Consider the following 17,924-nt stretch of genomic DNA (forward strand, 5'->3'; position numbering starts at 1 on the left):
GATAAGTTAGGGGTGGTAGTATAATGGATGCATGAGACATTGAAAGAGGACATGTGTTTCTGTGGTGAGCTTTAAATGAAACACTTGTATTCGGTCGAGGGAATCCTTTGAAGGTTTTAGCTTCACAGAAGAATAATGTAATTTACTGGGTTATTGTGAATCTGAGTAAGAAAAGTACAACAAGATGCACCAGTTTTACTGCAAACACTCTGGCAGGGGACTAATGGTGCAAAGTTAATTGTGATATAAATGTTTCAGAATGGTCGGTAATGTTATGATCTGAATCTCTCGGGCAGACGTTAGAACTTATTTTCTCAACCAAGGACACAAGATAACGAATTTCCCAGGGGGGCCCTCACGTGTGTACCTTGGAGTAACTGATTTTGATTTAGTAAAGTGAATAACAACACAAGAGAAATGTTTAAAAAAGATGTGTATTAAAACATTTTCACCATGTCAATGCAAAATACACACATATTATGATCATTTCAGGGTAAATCGGAAAGTGTTTTACCTCAGGCAGTCTGACAACAACTGTGGATTCTTCTGGATTTTTGCAGTGTTTGAACTTTAATTTCCTGTTTTGACGTTACTGATTTTGTGTTTGTGGTTTAACTTCCTGTTGTCATCTAGTTTCCCACTCGGGTGATTGTCTGTTGCAGTTATGTCTGCCTCTTCTGGTGCATTTAGCCTCTGTGCTCTCAGTTCTTTGTTCTCATGCTTCTGATCAGCTCCTTGCTGAGTCCAGCTGTCGTCCAGTCTTGTTCCTTTTGTCCTTTAGATTTTCTGTTTTCCTCAATTCTTGTTGATCTGCAGTTTATTCAGATTAAATACTTTAAACTGACCTGTCTTGGGGTTAGAGTTATACTATATCACAAATGCCTGCTCAACGATATATTCATATATACCTTTATGATATTTGACCGACCTCAGAAGGGTTAGATTGTAAATCACAATCTGGTTTTATTTTATAAAACTTAGGGGTAAGGGTTAAACATTTCTTTTTAAAATTCACATGAGTTCTGTGTGGATTTTATAAATGTATTCCCCATCACTCTATCTTGCATAAATGCTTCTGTCAGGTGTTCTTAATCAGTTCAAATAACACAAAATATACTTCTGTGAATTGTACTTGTTATATTTAATGCTGCTGTTATCTATTGATGTGATATCATTCCTTGTGTTTCTTAATTTTACACCTGGGGAGGAGGCTTTGGAAGTTCGGAGAGTTTATTGTAGGACCCAAACTATAGCCTGTGCCTGTGGTCTTTAAACCTTTCCTTATTTAATTATTTAATTATTATTATTATGATTTATTGATTCTTCTCATGGTGAAACCCAAGAAGTAGAAGAAATTGTGTTAAAAAGGGAATTATACTGAATGCAAAAATGGTCCTGCCACTGAGCTTATGTTAAGATTATACGTAGTATGTATCCATGGAGTGACAACAAAACAACTTTCCTGGACGGATTACACCTGGACAACACATGGATCTGTTCCACACTGTCAAAGTGCCTTCCCCACCCCACTGTCTAAGTGCCACTGAGCAAGGCACCTTACTCCCCTAACACCTGCTCCGAGGGGCGCCGTACATGGCTGCCCACTGCTCTGTGTGTCCTCCTGTGTACACCAGATTGGTCATAGCAGAAAACAAATTTCCCCCCTTGCATGTCGTGTGTGTGTGTGCATGTGTGTGGGACCAATAAATTGTATCTGTATCTCAAGGGTTACAGTGCAATTCTTCTTCAAAGAGGTCAGACAGAGGAGAAATGTATTGAGTTAAGAGATAATAGTTGTTTAGTAGATGAAGTTTTAATTTTCTCTTACCAGATACTTTTATAGTTTATAAAAGCATCTCATTTCTCCTCCCAGACGTATGACTCTAGTTAAGTCTGGAATCAACAGCGGAAAGTGTTACGTCTCGTCTGTGAAAGGATATTGCCGGGGAAAGGTTTCAGAGATGAAATCCTCTGTCAGTCAAGGAGTTATAAGTTGGTCTGGAAACTGTTGAAAGTCTGTGGTTGCTTGGGGTCTGTTGGATATTGTTTATATCCAACAGATTTATTTTTTGAAAGACCTTTAAGTAAAATATACAAGAGCAGGTTGAGATGAAATTGAACGATCCAGCAGAGCGTCAGACCATCGTTCAGTTAAGTCTGTTGTCGTCTTTCTTCGAAACCTTCACCTTCTCATTCTACATCTGGACACTGTTTTGTGCTGAAGCTAAAGCCCTGATGTTTGGTTGAACTTTGCAACTTTTGTTTTAGCAAAATATCTGAGTGTAAAAATAGGCGAATGTGACGAAAACACATCCACAGCTGAATGAATGGTCGAGTAATCACAGCTTATTCGTGCCACCAGACATCTGCTCTGGTCACATGTTGTTTTCATTCATCTGCATGTTTTTAAGACTTCTTAGGCCTTGATGGTTTGCATGTGTCTGCAACTCAAACTATCGAGTGCACTGCTCCGTGCTCCATTTAAACCTCCATCATTGTGTGCTCCAGAAACCGCGTCTCGCTGGCTAACTACCAGTGATGAGGAACTAACGTTTCAACCTGAGGACATTAGCACCTGACCGTTAAAGCGTTTAGATACCAAATAGACCAGTTTAGAGCTCAGCTGAGCAGCACCTGTTTGTCCCTTCTCAGCAGCTGGAGGCTTCAGTTCCGCGGGAGCAGGGAACAGCCAGGCCACTACAAAGAGAGATGTGGTCGCCGCTGACCTTCTTGTTTGTTCCTTTTTTACTTTATGTTTCAAAAGGCCCTCTGGTCTCTGAACATCATTGATTATTTTTTGTTGTAGTACACACAGGATGACACAATAATGAGAGGTACTAGTATTACTAGCTGCTGGAAGACGTGGCAGTGGCTGGTCCCTGCACACAGAACACAATGAAAAAATTGTAATTGCAATTCACCTCGTGGAAATGTTCTTCAATTGCGCACTAATTTTCTTCATGGCAACAGCCTTCATAGAAGCACTTCCTGTTTAGCAAGTGGTCTTCAAAGTAGAAGCACATCATTCCTTTTGTTGTTGCAAAGCTTTGTATCGAGATTAATTAAAGGGCTTTTGTTTTGAAAAGTTGTGAAGTTGGGTCTGACGATTGTGTCGGTTTATTAACAGACATAGCCTACATGTAAAATATATAAAAAGAGTCCATCATTTCAACTCATATATTAGCCACACAAAAACAGTAAGAAAGTTTTAGTTTCATCTTATAAAAAAAAATTCACTACAAAAATCCTGACAGCAGATAAACCGGGTAGGATGAACACAAACGTCCCCCTGCATTATAGACTGGATATAAAAAGCTTTGAAAACAATGTCCAGCACACACAATTAAAGTGAAAGTATTTTGTGTTATAGGAAGACACACTAATGACAAGGAACCATTGTGAAGTAGCTCCAGAGCATTAAATCCGGCCTCGTTCCAAACAAGCATGTTTCAACATAATAGTAAATGCATGATGGAGCAAAACTGGTTTCTTCAACATTACACCTCTAATCTTGCCTTCACTCTGCTTGTCATCGGGTTTCTCCCAAACGTCTTTACACATATACCCAGTGTGTGAAGCCCAAAGGATTGTTTGTGTGCATTAAATTGTGGTTATTTGGACATTCAGCGTTCCACTCCTTATCTCCGACCCCTTTCATCTGCCGCACGAGGATTAGATGAGGGAATATCGGTTCTGCATTTGTCGGAGGAAAACATCCACACTGCCCCGGAGCTAAGCCGCTACTTAGTGAAGTAAAACCACCCGCTGTGCTGAGGTTCGTTTTTATATGTTGCACTTTACTGCTTTGCGGTTCTTGCTTGAGTTTTGGGTTTTAAAGTTGTGTTGTTGTTTGGCATTTTTATTTATAAAATATTCATAACAAACTGTTTTAAAAATATATGCAAATATATGTAAAAAAAGGAAGCAAACATTACAACTAGTTAAAAGAAATTTACAGAACAGCAGAAACCGTGATAGGACAATGCACAGTGGAGTCATGACAACATCGTGTCCTTTTGTGATGATCTTTGTAATTATAAGAACAAAATTACAATAATAACAATCTTTACAACTTCCATAGGGCCTCCCACTGTACGATGCTCAGGCCCTAAAAAAAATAATAATGACGATAACTCTCTTTATATAGCACATGTCAAAACAGCTGTTACAATGTGCTTCACAAAAAGAAAAAAATCTGAATACTAAGCATCAAAGACAAGAGAAAATAAGTACGATGCCATTTAAAATCAAATACGGCAAATGATATAATGGAAAATCTAAAATCAGACGGCAGATGAAACAATACAACATTATTTAAGAATGATGGAAAACGAAAATGGTTAGAGAAACACAAGTTACCAGCAACATAAGCTCATCAAAGGATAAGCATTATAGATGATGTGTAGATAAATGTATTAAATATGGAGCAGAGCAGTGATGTAAAAATAATCGCAAATCCACTGATAAAAACTAATTTACAACAGTTAATATGTTTTGTCAGAAACCAAATTCGACTTCTATTAATGTAATTAGGAGATTTAATTTTTGTATTTGGCAAATTACATATTCTTTGATCTTCAACGTATTAGAAAAGATATTCAGACAAGATTTTTGGTCAAATGATCTGAATTTTTTAAGTCGGCTACAATGTCCACTTTTGATTTCAGCATTATCAATGTTTTCATGGTTATATTTAGACACTCGCAGCAAAGATCTCATGGTCACACAATAAACAAAGTTGACAGTGAACTTAGACACTGAGTTCAGTTTTTTAGTAACTGAACCAGTGGAGTAGAGTGAGAGTTGGCTGATGGAGATCCACTTGTGCTTCTCAGCCCTGAATAAGTAACTTGCTGTAATAAGTCTCATTTGAAGCTTAATGCAGCGATCTGCTCCATGAGCATCAGACGACAGTTCTCTATCAGCAGCACTGTGGTGCAGCAGTTGGCAACTTGTTTCACTTCTTTCAACACAATGGAAGAAACTGACACTGGTAATAGTCCATTTGTGTGTGTGTGTGTGTGTGTGTGTGTGTGTGTGTGTGTGTGTGTGTGTGTGTTAACTCCTCCTTTGGACCTTTTCCAACATAAACACTGACCCTGTTAGGACCTCATGGGGACCAAGGCTTGGTCCTAATGAGAGAAAACGTTGTTAAGATTTGGGGCAGATGTCAATTGTGGTTGTGGTAAAGCTGAATTGGTCATGGGTTAGACGAGGGATTGGGTTTGGCCACAATGAATGGAAGTTAATGCAGTGCTGCTGCGCAAACTGTGTGTCTGTACTCGTACAGGTATGTTTGTGAGGACATTTTGGCCGGACCTCACTTTCGGACCCACTTTTAATTGGTTGTTTGTCGGTTCAGACTTGCTTTCAGGGTTAGGCTTAGAATAAGGTTAAGGTTAGGGTAAGGCTAGGGAATGCACTGTGACAATGAGTGGCCTCACTAAAATAGATGGGCAAACATGTGTGTGTTTGTACCTGTACTTATATCTTTGTGAGGACCATTGTAAGCATCGACCCTTACAAAGTGAGGACATTTGGGCCAGTCCTCACTTTTTCAGTGGGCTGTTGAGGGTTAAGACTTGGTGTAAGGGTTAGGGTTAGGCATTTCGGTTTGATGGTGTTACAATCCTGAGGTCTTATAAAATATCCTATGCATCGGTGTATGTGTTTTAATACTGTGCCTGTGTTGTGGATCTCTTTCTCTCTCTGTCTTTCTGTCTCTCTCTCTCCTTCTCTCTCTCTCTCTCTCTCTCTCTCTCTCTCTCTCTCTCTCTCTCTCTGCTGTGGTGCTTGTTTGTGATGTGTTGCAGGTGTATTTAGCTCAATGACTGACTGGGTGGATGATTGACTGAGTGTGAAGGTTTGTTTACAGGGAGCTGATTGGTTCCAGCTTCCAAGATTTCAGGTGATGAGGACGGCTTCCCCCAAATTCTGTGGTCGCTCCTCCTGCCACGGCCAGAATCATAACTTGTGAAATGTGTTCAGATCTGTTGCTTGATGTACCAGCCCCGTTTGACAGACCAACTTTTTTTTAACCCCTTGTTTTCGCCTGTTTTTGGATTAAAAGTTAGTTTATTAACTTGTCTTTTTGTTTCTTTAATTTGAGTAGGTAAGTGAGGTTTTCCGCCTTTTAGGTTGTTTTTGTTTGTTGTTTTGCTGTTGGCCCACCCTGAAGCAAAAAACGAGTTTTAAAACAACTTTAAACGAGCTGTAATAATTTGTTGCTAGTGGTTCTTAGGAGCTGAGAAGAGGGGAATATCATTCTTCGTGCTGCGACTGGGTTTTCACCTGTGCCGTGTCGTAACATTATAAGAACAAACAAGGTTAGGGTAAGGAACTAGGGAATGTATTTTGTCACTTATCACTATATATCCCTAAGATAGAATTACAAACATGTGTGAGAGATGGAGAGAGAACATTCAGAAGCTATAATCCACATCTGCATCACACATGTTTTTGAAGTTACTCTGCTGTATAAGCTGTCCAAAATCTTATTTTATCTCAATTGTGCAACAAAAAATTACAAACATCTGCCGGTGGTATGTTGAGCCTTAATTCTTGTTTCATTATATTCTTGTTCTAATATCACTGTCCTTTCACTGAGGCTGATGTCCCCATTTGATAAGTCTCACATCAGCTGAGAACTTAAGAAAGATGCAGACATTTTTTAGAAAATAAATCATAGTTATTAGCCTTCAGACTCCCTACAGTTATATAATGTAATGTATAAAACAATAGTTATTGTCCAAAAAAAGCTCAGTTTCACATGTATTGAAGTATCTTGCACTGACCACTTTCTGCAGCCTAAGCGATATCAACAACTGTTCTGTTCCACCCACCTCGCAAACACATGCATTTACACATGTACAAGATTAATAAGTATTTACAAAACAAACATGAGATAAACGCCCCCGCCCCCTTCCCTTCTGTTCACCACTAAGCATCTCCAGTGTGATGCATGGTGACATTCCTCTGCGACTCATTCTCCTGCCTGAAACACAGCGGTGGTGTCGTCCCCCAGCCCATCCCCTTTGTCTTTTCCGGGGAGTGGTGAAGTGGAGCTGGAGGCATGCACCAGGGGAAGGGGGGAGATGAGTATCTGAGCCACTCTAGGAGAGGACACAGCTGGGGGAAGGGAGTGGAGATGACCAGGGGTTCCTGCTGATAGCCTCCTGTAAGACTTTAACTCCATCAGATGGGACTTGGCTCGTGTGACATGTTTCCCCGTCCTCTCACCCTGATCGTTGTGCGTGGTACTAATGATCTTACGAGTGGAGAGGAGATGGAGCACAGAGAACCGTCCAACTGAGAGTCGAATTGGTCCTTTAAAGAGCGTCAGTGGTGGTAAGTTCATATCTACTTAAACCAATAGACCATTTCAAGATCCGTGTTTATTTATGCAACTCCACCCACATTTGTAAAACATACAGAAGAACAAAATAGTGTCTCTAAGGTCCTGTGTGCACATAGAAACAGGTCCTGTTCAAATACAATCCAGACAGCATCAGATTACAGCATCAAATTCCACACTCCTTTTTTATTAGCTTCATTTGCCAGAAACCTAAACATCTGAGTTTTTTTTACTTTAGAAATGATCCTGGAAAGTTTTAGAAGAAGCTTCCACTGCAGAAAATACAATAAAGTCACATATTGATCAACAAGCATGTTCCAAACACGTCCATCCTCCATCATTTGTGCCCCTTGCAGTGCATTTCTCTATACGGTTATGTTGTGTGTATTTTCAAATTGAAGATGTTTTCTGAATGTTCTCTAAGTGTTTTCTGAAGCTACAGTGTTGATCTATAAGGACCACCGTTCTTAACCCTCAGATTTCACACTGTCTCCTCAGGAAGTGAAAGTCACCATCACACCAAATAAACCCAACGAAAAAATTCCCTGCAAGTTAAACCTAGTGACTTTAAAAGGGAAAAGGCAACAGATCAGCAGTGTTTATGTTTTCGAGACCTGATTTAATCATTGTCGAGATAACTGATATCAGTACTTTTACACCAGTCAGGCTGATAACAGAGCTTTCTTTGAACTACTGGATAAAAACTAGACCCTGATGAGGAGACTGTGATGTTTACACATCGACCTATAGGCTTAAAAAGCACAAATATTAAAAAGCACTATATGGAAAACAGGGCCTGATTTACAGTAATCAAGAACTATGAACATATAAAATTCTTCAAACTGTTTTAATTAAAAACCACATGTAGAGTATAAATGTTCCAAACCACATGCAAGGACGTTGCCTTGAAGATGCCGATCTGTTTCGCATTTGAAAACAAACACTTTTAATGTCTCTCGGCCAATTCAAATAAAATAAATAAATAATAAGACCCCTGTCGGTAACCGACCCTCCACTCAGTAACGTCTCCGAGCCATTCAGGACACTCTCCTCATAATTATATTGACATTTTTTCCCATTAGAACTACTGACCGTTTTAATGACGCAGTTTGGAAGATGGCTGCAGACGCTAACAGGCACTTTGTCTAATGGCACTCTCAAAAGGTTCTAAGGGGCACCAGAGCTGATGATGGAATGATGTTGTTATGATGCAGTTACTGTTAAGTGGAAAATGCAACACTTTCCTTTCACTTCATACATATGAAAGTTTTCTACTTTCCGGAAAGTAAAAAATTGTATTACAGACATCCTGAAGAAAAACAAGATAATTTAATGAGTAAAATATATATAATTCCATAGCACATAAGCAGCCATGCGAACCTCCACTCCTTTTGGATCCAACATCTAAATAATCAGTTGCAGAAAGAAACTACAAAAAACCTTTGAATATCATACAGATGTAAGCAATGATAACTTCAAACAGATGATTTCCTCTGTGCTTGTTTCTACAACAAAGAGACTAAACTCAAAGTCCTGTGGTGCTGATGTGATTAAGTGCAGCTCCACATTCCTCGTTTGAACACAAGCAACAGGCTGATCGTCTGATATCCTCCTTTTAACATTACACAAAAAAAACGACATTATTCTTCAAACATTATGACTTCATTCTCTTAATTTTACTCGACTATATAATAACTAGCTGTCGGGGCTTTTGTGGTATTATGAATTCTGCATTTGTAAAGTGCCAAATCCAATTTCCAATTTAATATACATGTAACCTCTTATTGTGTTTGTGCTGGGCGACAAAGTAATAGGTAGATTTTATGATCTGTTTTGAATTCACCTAAAAACAAAGCCGGAGTTTCGACGTCTCCCATGATTAGACTCAAAGGAAGGGATATTGCAGCGCTGGTCCTGTTTGAAGAGGGACTGAAGTGATGGAGATGAATGACTGTGGGAATTGAGTGTTTATGGTTTAAGGATCATTACTTTTAGGATTTAATTGAAAGTTCGGGCAGACCAAAACAAAAGGGACAGTTGCTCGGTTGTTTTCCTGCCGTGCTGCTGAACTGTTTTTGTCTGATGGAAAATTACCAGTGACCCTACATCAGGCATGTGGCAGCGTTCAAGGCAGCAGTGCACAGCTGCGTCTTTGCACGTCACTGTGCATTGAGCCGAACACGTTGATACTTTAAGGTTCTCGTTGTAAGTCTTGTTCACAGTCTCTTATTCTCGAAAAGATTGCAAAAGGAGATTCAAGAAGGACGATGTAATCAAGTCTGTGCTGTTTGTGCAATAAAGTGTTTCCTGCTGCTTTTTAGATCTGGTAACTAAATGTGTTATCCTCACCAGTCATTGTAGTCCAGGGTGTTTTCCACACTCTCTGGCCAGACAATATTGAAAATACCTGGACAAGTTACAAGTTATTTTATATACAGGAATCCAGCATGGGTTTTTTATGACAGGATTTCTGGTTATTGTGTCAACATAAGTTGCGGCTTTCACTTTCAGTCTAATTCATATTGATTTCCTGTTATGTGTTACACATGCAGAAGTCTGAGAATTGCTCCCTTTGCTGCATTCTAATCGTCTCTAAAATCACACGCAGCAAGTTAAGCCCACATTATAGAAATATCTATAATACAAGGGAGTACCTTTTAGATATTCAACATAGCATTACCATTATATTTGCAGAGACGTTTTAGATTTTAAGTTTCAGTTTCAGTGGATCCTTCAAGTCTCCCACGTTATGCATGTTATATTTTTACGGTTTGTTTACCTTATTTCCGGATAAAATAGTTAGGATCAGTATTTATATATATATGCTTTTCCTTGAAACTAAGATTTTTCAACTAAAATCATCATGATTATTTATTTCCCAACTTGTTTTTCCTTCACCTCACTATTTACCTGGTGTAACCCGACAGTTCCACTTTGCCTGAAGGCACTCTCATACAATGTGACTGTGAAAGGACATGTGAGGACAGGCCACTGGGGACAGACCCAACGTCACCTAACATTGTTTCCGGATAGTGGCTCCATCTGCACTGCTCTCATACAGAAACTGCATTTCCTGCCAGGATATGCCAGCTCTCCAACTCTGTTTAATTTTGGTTTCAATATGTCACTCTCTCCAGTGCTCTACTGCGTTTGTATGAGTTTTACTCTATCTGAGCAGTTACATTGACTTTATATAAGCTCACATGTCCATCCTCAAAATGTAGTTACTCTACGCCAAAAAGCTTCGGATTACAGGATTATTTTTTAAAGGCTACTTAGGTTTGTTAGAACTTGGGTCTTAGTTCTGTAGTTATTGTCTATCTTATCAATAAGTGCACTCACAAAGTATATTAGTAAACTTTGCATCAGTGAATTGCCAGAAAGATGTAGGATCAGAGAAATAACTTCAGCAGTCAGACGATCCAACATTTTTAAAAGCACCAGATCAAAAGCACAAGATGAAGGAAAAAGGCAAATTAATGGCACAAACCATCCATCACAGTTTACAGGCCAATTTCCTGCTTCAATTTGACCTCTGTAGTTTTGCATGCACACTTTTATTCTCTATGACAAAGAATTATCAGTTCATTAAATCAAATTATTAAATCAAATTTAAAATCTTGCGTGCTCTGACTTTAAGCTTTAGCTCCAAATAGAGTGGTTTGCACACTCTGGCCGGTCTGTTGGCTGATCTAAACCTTGTTTGATCATCTGACCAACGTTTAACGGGGTTAGACTTTATTGCACAGATGTTTTCAGTCTCACCAAATACCTAAGTGAATATGGCTGGTCCAATAAAAATGCTCTTTCCATTCATCTCACCAAGTGCACGCTGGGTTAGGCTTCAGCCCAGCCTCACATGACTCTAAATATATCTTTAGACTACATCTTCATTTGAACACAAGTATTTGTAAGTACTTTTAGCCAGCCCAACACTTAGCTGGCCAGTTTTTGTGCAGCTCATTTGCATGGCATGCCTTACCTTGTCTTTTTGATGACACTTTGTACTAACTTTACTTTTCTTTTTACTTTGAGGTTGAAGAGAGGAATGAAATCCCACTGACTGGAACTGTGGTTACATCTTTGAATTATCTGAAGCCAACGCCCCTGCACCCGCTGGCCACCATGAACGCCTCAGTCGTACCGCTCACAAACAACACCCCACTCTGCTACACCAAGAACAGCCCTCCATTCAACTACACCATGCCCATCGCCTCAGCCTACTACTCGTCCATCTTCATGATGCTGGGTATCACCTCAAATCTCATCGCCTTCGTAGTTCTCGTCAAGTCCTTTCAGCGGACGCAGAGCCGCTCGCGTTCCTTCTTCCTGATCTTCCTCGGTGGATTGGTTTTCACTGACTTAATGGGTCTCCTGGTCACAGGCACCATTGTGGTGTCATTCCATGTTACTCACTTTAATTGGCGTAATTTAGACCCAAACTGCCATTTCTGCAACTTCATGGGTATGTCCATGGTGTTCTACGGACTGTGCCCGCTGCTACTTGGCGCTACCATGGCAGTGGAGCGTTTCATTGGCATCAATCGGCCATTTACACGCGCCTCCAGCGCGACCAAGAGCCGGACAATCTCCATTTTGTTGCTGGTTTGGTTTATCGCTGGCTGCATTGCGTTTCTTCCCCTGACAGGCGTTGGGGCCTATCACCTGCAGATGCCAGGCTCCTGGTGTTTTTTAAATATCAGCTCTAAGGGAAATGACCTGATCTTCTCCCTGATCTTCTCATTGACTGGGTTGATATGCATCGCTGTGTCCTTTTTGCTGAACACGATAAGCGTGGTGACTCTGATCAAGGTGTGCTGCGGACAGGACAGGTGCCAGCGGCGCCGAGATCACGAAGTGGAGATGATGGTTCAGCTCATCCTGATCATGGTGATCGGTTCTAGCTGCTGGTGCCCCCTCCTGGTGAGTTTGTCGAAATGTAATACAACCTACACTTGCTACACTCACTCACTTACTAATATATATAAAAAAAAAATTGATATATATATATATATTTATATATGTATGTCAAGAAGTTGTACAAATATGTCCAAACACAAAGCTGCCAACCTTTAGATTTTTTACAGACCTTTAAAAGAAAAGAAAAAAATACATTTACATACATTCAGTATTTATGTTTGTATTAAAAAATATATTTAATAATAATAATTTAATAATTCATATTTTAAATAAAATAGGACTCACTATGTATGTGCATGTAATATGTTTACATCTGTTTCATGCAAAGTGATGACGATAAACTGAAAACTCAATTCCTGATAAAACAACATACAGTGAGAGTAAGAGTAGTCACGGTTTATCTCAGAGGCATCCAACCCTGACCTTGGTGTTATATGCTCTGCCCCTCAAATGTTTGAACTGTAATGAAGCATCACAAGGTTTCAAGCTGCTTTTCTTCACTTCCCCTCTTTATGCTTCGTTTCTTCTTAGCAATTCAGCTTCTTGACTATGGGATCTGACCTAAGTCCGAATCCCACTTCTTGTGATGACACCTGACTCTACTTAAGGTGCATGGGTGAAACAGCACCTTTAAAGGAAAACTTCTCGACTACTGGAAGTTGGAGCTTTCATTCCTTAAGGGTCTGTTGTCAACTGACACAGAGGCAAACGTGACTAAAATAGGTAAAAAATTGAAGCAAACACCAGGTTAGCCCACAGACGTAATATCAAGAAGGACAACACGTCTCTGCCTCCTCCCACTAAGAAGAAGAAGCCAAAATATCCCAGTTTTAAAGGCTACCATCTTGAAGTATGTGTGCTCAACCAATCAAGAGTCAGTCTCAGTTTTCCTGTTTTTGTGCTTTTACTCAATTTTGAACTTGGCTTCTTTGTGCAGGGTTATTTAGTATTCTACCTCTATGAGTCATCAAATGCAGCAGCACTAATTCTACACACATTTTTGCAATTCACAATCAATGGTGTCTTATGGAATGTATTTTTCCTGTCTAACCTCAGTTATGTGACACCCTGCACAGATATTTATTCTGATGAGCGCGGTGACTGCTGCCCCTGTAAGAGATGAAATTGTTTTGTTCCACATACGAATGGCCACCTGCAATCAGATATTTGACCCCTGGATTTACATCATGTTTCAAGTGTCCCGACTGAGGCGAGTAAAAAGTAAATCAAAAAACGCCGAATTAGGTTTTTAACAAGAGCACAGCTCCCCATTAGCAACTGCTCACTCCCATCATCACTCCCATCAGCCTAACCCAGGGCTGTGGTTGGCTCAGCATGTTCCAAACACATGCCCATGAAACTTACTCATCATGATTCACCAATTCAGCTTCTAATTCATTACCCATGAGCTCATTCAGGGGAAGTCCTGTCTGGGTACATCTCGGTTTTGCTGCTGCTATGTACATTTAATTTCATCCCTTCTTTCCTTTCACTGAAATAGTTTCTGATGTGAATTTACTGTCTACTTGACCACGTTTACATGGACGGCAATATTGCGCCTATTGATCTCATCCAGATTAAGACATTATTTAGGTAACGGTGTTTACATGAAATGCTGATAGAATATTCCGCTCATATTGCAGAGGATTGCCCAATTATTATGTCCAGTTTACCATTACATATGGTATTCTGCCAGTTCTAAAACCCCAATTTGAACAAGTTTTATGTAGGATTCTATACCGTATATCATTTCGTGATTATTCTTTTGAAATATATAAAAGCTACAACTCCTTTATGTTTTTCCATTGCACCTAGGACATGCTTGGTCAAGCTGTTGTACGAACTCCAATAGGACGTTATAATGCGAATAAGAGACATGCATGTCTACACAATGCTAAAGAGCGGAACACTGCACATGTCTAACTTCAATTATTGCTTATTCTGACTAAGACCTTATTTGGGTTGGGGTAATCAGAAAGTGCTGTTTTAATGGTGGACTGTTACTTAGGCAATTAGCTTAATCCCATTAATATCGGATATTGTTGTCCATGTAGCATAAACGTAGTCTGTGTCCCGGCTTTCATTTCAACACCGATCCTGATAGCTTAACAATCTGCAGCCTGTAGTTTAATGTAGTTACTCAAGCATTTCCAGAGCAGAGCTAGCCCCTGATGAATGTCATTTAGCCACTGTCTGTTAACTACAGTCTGGCCAAGTTGATGCTCAACGCTTGAAGGAGCCTTGATGCCAAAAAGCAAAACCACGGATTTTGTCATTTTTCCATCTTGGAAATTATACGAGACACAAACTGTGTAGAACTGTGGAGCCCCTGGAGCTCGTCTGCCTCTGAGAAAAGCTTGTTTAACTAAAACTGAGACCTTGCATCTCAACACTTGCATGCAACAAGGTTTAACAATGTGTAGTGGTTTTGTTTTCCTTGCACTGCTTGGATGTACAGCATAGAAGTGTTCAAGCGCCATCTGAATTTGGAAGTTGGAGTTAGTCTTTCCTAAAGGAGCTTGTTAGCATGTTTTAGACCCACGTGAGACTCTTGGGCTAATGCTAATAAGACATAGACTTAACACGTGTCTGTATGCATTTAAACATTAACCAATTTCATATTTTTCGTGTTGTTCCTCATTTCACATCTTTTCAACTCTTTTTGATCTTATTTACTTCCATTCTTTCCTGCAACTGTTTGCATTCCTCTCTCCTTCCATTTCTTCACTCCACCTCTCCTTTCCTGCTGTCTTATCTTATCCCCCCCTCTATCAATCTTTTAGATCTTTATTGCAAAAACTGTGCTCTCTGGAGGTCCACTCCAAGTCAGATACCTACTGCTGTGGCTGCGCTTCGCCACCGGAAACCAGATCCTGGATCCCTGGGTTTACATCCTGTTTCGCAGGGCGGTTCTCAAGAGAATCTACCCCCGCCTTGACTGGTCCAGGGGCTCCATCATGACCTTGTACCCGTCTCTCAGAGACACCGTGCGCAGGTTTACACGTTCTTCAATCGCTAGCACCGTGGCATCGAATGAAACGGAAGAGGTGGGGAAATTAAACGGGACTCCGCCATCTACCTTGAAGCCGCCACCTCCTTCTCCGTGATTGGTTGGATTTTGATTTGTTGTTACAGCAGAATGTGAGAAATCATGTTGAAGATAATGCCTATTATCTGAAGGGATTGTGTTATCTCATACCATTTAAATTTATTTCAGTATTAATAGCGACACTTTATGTGCAGAGTGTAATGATCAAGCCTGTAAGGAACAATTGAAGCTAACTACAAGCATCACATTTTCAGATACACTCTTGTCAAGGGTTTTTATGCTATTTGAGTTTAAAACATTTTATTGATGCAGTCTGTGGTCTTTGTTTTTATGTGATCATAACACATTTACATGAAGATGCCAATGAAGAATTATTCACAGTTTTCAGGCTCATGCTCAATGTCGTCGTGTTCTTCCTTTCCTGAGAGTATTTAAATTAACATTTTTGGGGGAATCCCTCAAATCTTCAGCCTAATGGTGGAGCAGGAGAATCCAGAGACCATCAGACTGAAAACAGACTTCTGCTAATCGCATAGAGGTGCTTGAAAGTAAAAGCATTTTTCATCCAGAGTGAAGTATGTCTCAATGCTAGCCTTGTGCCTCGTGCACAATTTTAATTTTACTTTCAACTGTAACAACTATATCTGTGTTTTATTTACTGTGGAAATACTGTAAAATCATGTGTAATAGGATTCAACGTGCTTCCACATTATTAAGATGCCAACTTTTGAACATTAAAAACCTGGGCATGATCAGTTGCTAATATTTCCGAACCTTACATGTACACAAAATTCCCATACTGTTTGTCTGTCATACACCACATGGACGTAGACAAGTTTGCCAGAAGAAGCAAAATGAGACCATTAAAATACAGTCTTATAATATTAATAAATGAAAATGCATGAGTATTTCAAATAAATATTTACTGTGAAATGTGATTGTATTTATAATCTGGTTTTAATACTGTGGTTGATCCTTGTATATCACTGTCTGATGGTGATAGAAGTGTGTCTACTGCTTACTACTTAGAGTTTGGTTTTCCTACAGTTTTCATATTCAGTGAATTGTTAGTTTTAAGTGAATGGAAATTAATTTGTGCTGCTCAAACAAATGAAAAGTGGTATTTGAAAAAATGTAGTATAAACTACATTGAGTAAGTGAGCAAAGTGAAGTGTAATTGTACACAAGGGCATGTATGTAGCTTTTGTAATTTGGGTGAACTGTTTCCCTCATCTTGTTCTTTTCATCCTTGGTTTTAGGACATTTCCAAAGACAATATTTTCTTACACACAGAGTTGATCTAGAAAATTCTAATTAATAATCTTCTAGGGAACGATATTGGAGCGGGACTCAACTTTGCTCGCAATAAAAGACAAAGACAGATGCCTGATATGAACATTGTCAGAAACAGTCTTTGCTTTAGTCTGCTTGGCATCGGCCCTGTTGTGATTCTTTCCTACAGATCATCCTCTACAGCTCAGACTCACAATGTTCACCTTGTGGCAGGGTTCATGTGTTAAAAAACTCAAACCTAAGTCTGATGATTTGGGGAATATCATGACAAACAATGTATTTGTTATCCTACTTGATCGTTCTGTAAGATTAAGATTAAGATTAAGATGCCTTTATTAGTCCCAAACACATGCACACACATGCAAAGGCACACTCGTGCAGGTAGGGAAATTTAACTTCTGCTTTTGACCCAACTGGTGCAGGACACACAGAGCAGTGAGCGACCATGTACGGCTCTCGGGGAGCAGATGTTGGGGGAGTATGGTGCCTTGCTCAGGGGCACTAGACAGGGTAGGGAGACTCTTGGATTTTTGGACAGATCAATCCAGGTTCGTCTTTTGTTGTCTCTCCGTGGAGTCAAACCAGAGACGAACCAGAGACCTTCTCTGCCCATAGTCCAAGTTTCTGCCACTAGACCACCGCCTCTCCTTCTGTGCACACTGATCCCGCATGTTATCTGCTTTGAACATTGTATTGTCACTGATAGCAGACACCTTAACCAATCACTGATGGTGGCTGAGACGTGTCACCGTCTCTTTATCGGTATCATCCAATAAGAAATGAAGTATAACTGGTGAATGAGCTCAAATGGAATATGGTTGTTTGTACATAGAAGTAAACTTCAATTTAAACAACTCTTCTCGAAGTGGACTTTTCTGTAAAACATACACAGACTGGACAACTATGATTTCAAACTTGTTTTACTTACAATTTTAAACATCTTAAATGTGCCATACATTTTTCAGGTCTTCATTGGAGGTGCAATCATATACACAGTGTGAAAACAAAGCATCACTATCAGAGAAATACTGATGTAGCAATTTGTCATTTATCCTGCTTATACAGTATGTGCAGCAAAGAATAGGACAAAATACTTTATTCCCATTGTTTGGTGCACCAGAAAACATAAAACTCTCAAACTCCAACAGACAGTTTGATTCCCTTTGTTGTCCAGTGAAAAGACAGGGTGAGATCCTGAAATATAAAGACTGCAACAATCTGGTCTACTGTATTTACATCTTGTCTTTGAAACAAATCAGAATTCCTTCCTAAGAAATCATGGCAAATGTGGGAAGAAGGGAAAATGTG

At 39.7% G+C, this 17,924-nt stretch overlaps 1 protein-coding gene across 1 annotated transcript; it reads left to right on the forward strand.

The window, feature by feature from the left end:
• The first annotated feature begins 7,005 nt into the window (after positions 1 to 7,005).
• On the forward strand, positions 7,006 to 17,471 carry tbxa2r (thromboxane A2 receptor). Its single transcript, XM_062395235.1, has 3 exons — positions 7,006 to 7,347; positions 11,390 to 12,277; positions 15,058 to 17,471. Exons 2-3 carry the CDS (start codon positions 11,480 to 11,482, stop codon positions 15,379 to 15,381), a joined length of 1,122 nt encoding a protein of 373 aa, XP_062251219.1. The 5' UTR covers positions 7,006 to 7,347; positions 11,390 to 11,479; the 3' UTR covers positions 15,382 to 17,471.
• Positions 17,472 to 17,924: the final 453 nt, after the last annotated feature.

The sequence above is a fragment of the Platichthys flesus genome, chromosome 9 (assembly GCF_949316205.1).
Source record: "Platichthys flesus chromosome 9, fPlaFle2.1, whole genome shotgun sequence".
Taxonomy (NCBI): Eukaryota; Metazoa; Chordata; class Actinopteri; order Pleuronectiformes; family Pleuronectidae; genus Platichthys; species Platichthys flesus.

Coding starts and splice junctions, on each gene's coding strand:
- tbxa2r (XM_062395235.1), top strand. CDS start 11,480: ATGAACGCCTCAGTCGTACCGCTCACAAACAACACCCCACTCTGCTAC. Junction 12,278..15,057: donor GCTGCTGGTGCCCCCTCCTG/GTGAGTTTGTCG, acceptor TCAATCTTTTAG/ATCTTTATTGCAAAAACTGT.